The sequence below is a fragment of the Tiliqua scincoides genome, chromosome 14 (assembly GCF_035046505.1).
Source record: "Tiliqua scincoides isolate rTilSci1 chromosome 14, rTilSci1.hap2, whole genome shotgun sequence".
In the NCBI taxonomy this organism is placed as follows: domain Eukaryota; kingdom Metazoa; phylum Chordata; class Lepidosauria; order Squamata; family Scincidae; genus Tiliqua; species Tiliqua scincoides.
Window position 1 is genome coordinate 6,341,024 of NC_089834.1, and position 6,757 is coordinate 6,347,780.

Sequence of the window (6,757 nt, forward strand, 5' to 3'; positions counted from 1 at the left end):
AAGGTAGAATGAGCTGGGTTTGGAAGTTATGGTAAATCTCAGCTTGTCCTAATCCATTACTGAAGTAGAAACATCTCTTCTTTCATGCACAAAATGAAGCGGAGAGCACATGAAATCAAGGGCTGAGAATGTTGTATGGAACCACAATTAAACCATGGTTTCATGCAAAGCCTGAACAAGGTCAGAGACTGGAAATATTCTGATACACTGTCAGCATTTTACTTACATCTTAAAGAGTTCTTCCTCATCTTCTTCAAGGGTCCTGATCTCTTGCTCAGGAAGAGAAACTATAGGCTCAAATTGGGGGTCATGGTTAGAATCATCTGCATTGTCAGTTGACAGGTCATGCTCCTCGCGTGTCTCCTAGGGAAAGATTATGAGGTAAAATGTAAGATACGAGTCACAAAAGTTGCTAATCCATTCTAACAATTTTGCTAAAGGTCCATGATACTGATACTTTAGGGTGTAACCTAATTTACTTTGGAGTTAGCTGCTATGGGTCCTCTCCAGTGGAGAAAGGCAGAATAGAAGTACGGTTAACCCATTTCTACCAAGCCCACAGGAGTACATATTTGATCCTTGTTGCATATATGCAATATGGGGCAAAATAGCTTAATAACCTAATTAACAATTCACATTAGCAATTGCTAATAACCAAATTAATAATTGGGCAGGAGGTCTGGTCTAGAGGGTAGAGCCTCCATTTGCCTGAAGATTAACATCCACAAGGTCGCCATTTCGAGGCCACCGGCACCGTGCGACCTTGAAGCAGCTGGCAAGCTGCTACAAGGTCGCCATTTCGAGGCCACCGGCACCGTGCGACCTTGAAGCAGCTGGCAAGCTGCAGCTGAGCTGTTCCATCTGCTCGGAGCGTGGGAGGATGGAGGCCAGAATGTTAAACCAGATCGGAGTGTAACACCTTGAATGTAGTGGTTCTTGAAAGAAAGAACCTTCTTTCAATTTGTAAAAATCCCTGCATGGATTTAATAAGCCTGCCTATGTAAACCGCCTTGAATAAAGTCTTGAATAAAGACCAAGAAAGGAGGTATATAAATACTGTATATTATATATATATTATTATCTATAACCTTTGGTGTTAATTTAGATTAACTCCAGATTAGGTTAACTCTTTGGGGTAGTTATCTCTAAGGCTAAAGATGCAACCCTTTATTAATTCACCCATCTCTAACTTGAAAGTAAACTATCCCATTTTTCTAGTTTTCAGAGAAGTTTCCACTCATTTTACTAATATATACAATATATAAAATATATAGAGTTTTCTGGTCAATTAATTTATGACTGCATATATGTGCAGAAACTTAAAGTCAGCAAGTTCTACAATTACTACTGTAATGGTTCCCAAGCCTAAATCAAGCTTCCATCTCTCAAACAGATACATCCAAATAGTCTGACCCCCTGCCAAAAAAGAAGGGGCAGTGCACCAGTTATGAGGTAATGATGTATGGCTATGCGGCAACTTGGATGCTGGTTAGGCAAGAACTTTAGAAAGTAGAAGGTGGCAGCAACAACCAGAGGAGGACTTTCCTTGGTGCAGGTACAAGAATGGGGAAAGTTACCCGTCTACACACAGCGGCCGTCTCTAGAGGAAAGAATACTTGGAAACATACTACAAAAGGGCAAAGAAATCAGTCGGCCTGATTTAACATAGGTGAAAGAAGCAAACTCTCATGGAAGACAGGGACCTGTTGAAGTTCCCTATGAGAAGCTCTATCCAGTTCCTCTCAATCCCTATATTAACCAAGTTTTGTTTGGACAACCCCAAGCTTTTCTTCATAACTAAATACACCAAGAACAACATTTTATACTAGAATTCTAGGGATGTGTCAGATGCCTGACACAGGGCAGGGCATATGCCTAACATAGGAGCAGGGCTTCTGTGTATTTATACACATAGAAAACATAGGAAGACCCAGGCACAATACAGATCACTGAATACTTCAACATGACATTTTATAACATAGGAGCCCTGCTGGATCAGAGAGGGGGACCATCTAGCCCAGGGGTGGGCAAACGCTGACCTGGGGCCATTTGCAGCCCTTGGGGACCCACAATCTGGTCCACAGGGAGCTCCCAATCTCCAATGAGCCCCTGGCCCGTTGGAGCCTTTGCTGGCCCACGACTGCCAGTTGTGACCGCCAGATGTGAGCTGCGAGTCGAGTTAGAGCAAGGCCTTTTTACAGTCACCATGTGTTTTCTGCTTTTCCCTGGGCATTATTTTAACCGCCACCCATTGCCTCTGAAAAACTTATGTCTCCATGTATTTCTGGCTTGGTCTGTATGTTTTCCCTGTGCATGACAAACAGTTCATAGTTCATGAGGTTCTACGTACTTGCATTATAGTTCTCATGTGTATTATAAATAAGCTCAGTAAGAGTCATTCATTCATATAAGTTCCGTCTCTAATGTATTCATTTATATAAATTTATATTTCAAATTTGAAATATAAATTAATTCTTTTTCTCCTGGCCCCTGACACAGTGTCAAAGAGATCCACCCCATGGTGGTCAACCAACAGCTTCCACAAAGCCAAAATATAGTGCATGAAGGTGCATGTGACTGTTAAACATATTCACTTTTGTAATGCATCTATCATCTATTCTCAGATTTTACCAATTCTGCACACTCCTAGAAACAAACCCCACTGATCACTGTGGAGTTGAATTTCAAGTAACATGTTTAGAACTGCAGTATTAGCACTTTTAAGAGAGGGAGAAGCAGGGTTGCTCCAGCCAGCTGGAGGTGCTGGCTTAGGAGTCATTACATCTCATATTTAAGGATCACCAGAAGAAGGCCTTCTGGTAAAATATCTGCTTATTTTGATTTTCTCTTAATCAAAGCAAGCAGATATTTTACCAGAAGGCCTTCTTCTCTCATAGTATGGGTACGCATGACCTGGGATTGACAAGACATCAGCCAGGAAGGAGCAAGAGCATTTAGAAGGAGCTTCTAAATCCTATACACTTATTTAAGAAGCATGTCCCATTAGGGAGCACACTACAGGGTCCTAGTCCAAAGAAAAGAAGACAGGCCATTGTGCCAGTACAAGGAGTATTAAAGGAAAGAAAGATGCTCCTAAAACAACAGGGCATACTAGAAGTAATCTCGTCTCATATTTCAGAATCCCATTAAGAGAAAATTGTAGCAAGCAAATATTGAACGAAGAGGGACTCTACTCCTACAGCAAGTGTATGCAAGTACTAGAGAGGAAGAGCCAACAAGCCTAGCTCCACAATCAAATTCTGGAGTCAGAACCCCAAGGAAAGTGCATACAGAGTTGTGCTGTAAGAAGTACAAAAAGATGCAAAGAAACTGGGCATTCTGCACCACATCTCAGAACCCTGTTAAGAAGAAATTATAGAAAGCACGAATTTAGATATGAGACCTATTTCCTCAAGTGTGTGTATGTACGTGTTGGGGAGGAAGAGCCAAAAGCCCTAGCTCCCGAATCCTGCAAACATCTTATTTCAAGGGTACACCCATTGAATTAACCAGGGTTGTAGGATCCTTGCATATTATAATCTTCTATTTCAATGGTTCTCAAACTTTGTAGCAGTGGGACCCACTTTTTAGAATAACAACCTTTGGGGACCAATCAAAAGTTACGTCACTAACTTGGAAGTGATGTCATGGCCAGAAGTGACATCATAAAGCAGAAATTTTTTTAACACCCCATATAACAAAATCAAATCAATTAAGTATACATTAAAAAAAATTAAAATAAAGAACCCACCCAAGCAGTTGCTGATCTGTTTCAAAAAATTCCCCAAACACCCCAAAGGTTGCAATCCTATTCATACTTACCCAGGAGTAAGCCCCATTGACTATCATTGTTAGAAGCATGGACACAGTAGCTTGTTAAAAGTATGTATCTGTAACATTTCTTCAAATGCACTCATGTACCATGATAATATCAAGTCTAATATAGTAAAAATAAAATACACATTGAAATGAACTTCAGGACCCACCTGAAATTGGCTTGCCACCTTTCTAGTTGAGTTCTGACCCACAGTTTGAAAAAAAAACTGCTCTATATGTTTTATATGGGGTTACAACTTGTAGCCTCAAACACACAGAGAATTTTAATGTGCAAGTCAGGATGGTGTTAACTTCAACCTTGCGGTTAAGACCCAATGGGGTCATGAAGCCTCGATTGCAGGGTTGCAGCAACTTACAGGAATGATAAAGGTTGAAGACCACCACCAGGTAAAGGGAAAGGCATCTGGTGTACCCTGTCAGGTACCAGGAGATGGTGTTTCAGTCCAGCTCGGGTTCTTGGCAATTATGGTAAAATAGCTTTCACTAGAGCCAGTCTACGTAGTCACTTTTTTCTGCAAACTCTTTCTCTCTCTCTCATATAAGAATACTTGGTTATAGTGAACAGTGCTAAGAAGGTACAATGGGGGAGTGAACAAATAGGGTCCAAGGAGGAGGTGGGACCAATTGTGAGGTACCCAGTCTCATTATTTATTGGGGTATAAATAAATAAATAAATAAATTTATTGGGTTTATTTATTGGGGTTGGTATGGAAAAGCTTGAAGAACACTGGTGTATTGCTTCAAAAGTTGGACTGGGACCTGTTAGATTCATGTCCAAATCCCCCGCTCAGCCACGAAGCTTCCTGGGTGACCCTGGGTCAATCATTTCTCAGCCTTCACCTACTAATAAGGGCTGTTATGTAAACAAAATGAAAGAATCATGTGCAAAATCCTGAAGGGTGGTACCACCTGAAGGGTAGTATAAAAATGTAAAAATAAATAAGTAAAATAAAAATAAACATCTGGTCCAATAAAAGAAGGGCAGGGTATAAATCTTTTAAATAAAGGAAAGATGCTATCACTGACTGGGCACAGCAGCTTACAATGCTGTTCTAGGAGCAGGAAGAGCCTGAGTGTAAGTCACAACTGAAAGCAGTGGGGGCTTACTTCTGAGTAAAAGGGCAGAGGTCTGCACTATTAGTTACTGGGAGGGGGATTGGAAGCCACTGTACATACCCTGCAGAGGAAGGGAAGAGCACAAGTCTTTTAAGTAAATAATAAAAGATGCTATAGCTAAATGGGCACAGCAGCTTATGATGCCAGTCTAGGTGCAGGAGGGGCCTCACTGAAAGCAGTTGGGCTTACTTCTGAGTAAAGGGGTAGGGGATGGCATTATTAGAGGAGCGGGAGGGGGGAGCCACTGCAGATGCTGGGCCTGGGGGTGAACTGTGGGGAAAGCAAGGGGGGGAGGTTTGCGAGACCTCCCCCTCCTACTAAACATGGACAGTAGTGTTAGGGGAGCAACAGAGGGGGGGAAGGAGGAGGAAACTACTGCAGCTGTGGGTCTGAGGGAGAGGAAAAGCAAGGGGGTTGGTGAGGCCCCCCCCCACAGGAAGCATGGATTGCACTATGGAGGGAAAGGAAATCCCTGTAGATGCTGGGCGGGGGGGGGGTTGGTGAGACCTCCCCCTCTCCTTCAACATGGAAGCCACTGGGGGAACGGGTGGGAGCCACTGCAGCTGCTGGGTTTGGGAGAGGGAGGAAAGTGGGGGGAGTGAGGCCTCCCACTCACGAGGCATGGATTGCAGTGTTGGGGGGAAGAGGAGGCAGCCATACAGATGCTGGGCCTGGGGGGTGCGGTGGGGCCTTCCCCTCCATTAAACATGGGTGGCAGTGTCAGGGGAGCCCCTGAGGGGGAGGAAGCCATTGCAGATGCTGGGCCTGTGGGGGGGGGGAGGGAGGCTTGGCAAGGCGGGGGCCTCCCCACCCTACCCTGAAGCATCCTCCACAGGCGAGGAGCAGGGGCTCCATGAAGCGGGGGAGGGGCGGGGCCACACTCTGAGCGCGCACGTTGCCCGCGCGCGGGCGGGGGGGCGCTGAGGCCTTGCTGGGCTGAGGAGGGGGAGGGGACGGGCGGGCGGTCCTGGGGGGCCCGAGGCTGCTCCCCGCCCTCAGGCGGCGCTTCCCCCGCCCTCACCTTCGTCTCGGCCATAGCGTTGCTGTGGCGGCGCCCGGCTCCCGTCCCCTCTGGTCTCGGCTCCCGCCCCGCACGCGCTCTCTCCCCGGCCGCCGAAGCTCCTCCCCCTTTACCTCACGCCCGCAGCGCGCGCCGCCGCCCGCAAGGCCTCATGGGAAGCGAGGCTGCTTGGGAGCCGTTGCCCCGCCCCTCAGGCGCATGCGCGACGCTGGAAGGAGAAGGAGAGGGGGAAGGGGCGAGACGCGCCTGACAGCCTCGCAGGGGTTGGTGGGGGCCGCCCAAGCGCGGAGACGAGGAGAGAGAGAGGGAGGTGATGATATCACTTCCGGTGGGTCTTGACAGCTGCGCGTTCTGAAAAGTGGGTCCTGGTTCTGCGACGCTTGAGGACCTGCTTTGGGGCAGCGGGAGGATCAGGCCTTTGTGTGCAGCTCTGCACAGCAACACACACGCAGTCCTAGGTGTATATGTGTCTGTGTCTATATACACACACACTGTATGTGTATGTACACACGTATATGTACACATATATACACATACTATATATATACTGTATGTGTACAAACACACACACATATAGAGATGATAGAAATAGATACATGCAGTATACATTCTATAATAATATATATTGCAATAGTGTATTAATGTATATCAAAAGTCACGAGAAAGCAGATCACAAAGTGTGGGTGGAATTTCATTTATTCAGTATTCACCTCTCTCAAAGACTTGCAGGCTTCAGTCCATGTAGAGTCCAGGCGCTTAGCATGACCAGGCAGTTTACATACA

The 6,757-nt window shown here is 45.7% G+C and overlaps 1 protein-coding gene across 2 annotated transcripts in view; it reads right to left on the reverse strand.

Annotated features, from left to right (window-relative positions):
• RANBP1 (RAN binding protein 1) overlaps window positions 1-6,144 on the reverse strand; it is a 29,587-nt gene extending 23,443 nt beyond the window's left edge. The window contains exons 1-2 of one of the 2 annotated variants that reach the window (XM_066609788.1): window positions 6,088-6,144; window positions 227-363 (exon numbers count right to left, since the gene is read on the reverse strand). In XM_066609788.1, the coding sequence (XP_066465885.1) occupies window positions 227-228 (2 nt within the window). In that variant the 5' untranslated portion in view covers window positions 229-363; window positions 6,088-6,144. The other variant, XM_066609787.1, reaches the window with a different exon arrangement.
• Between the last annotated feature and the right edge of the window lie 613 nt (window positions 6,145-6,757).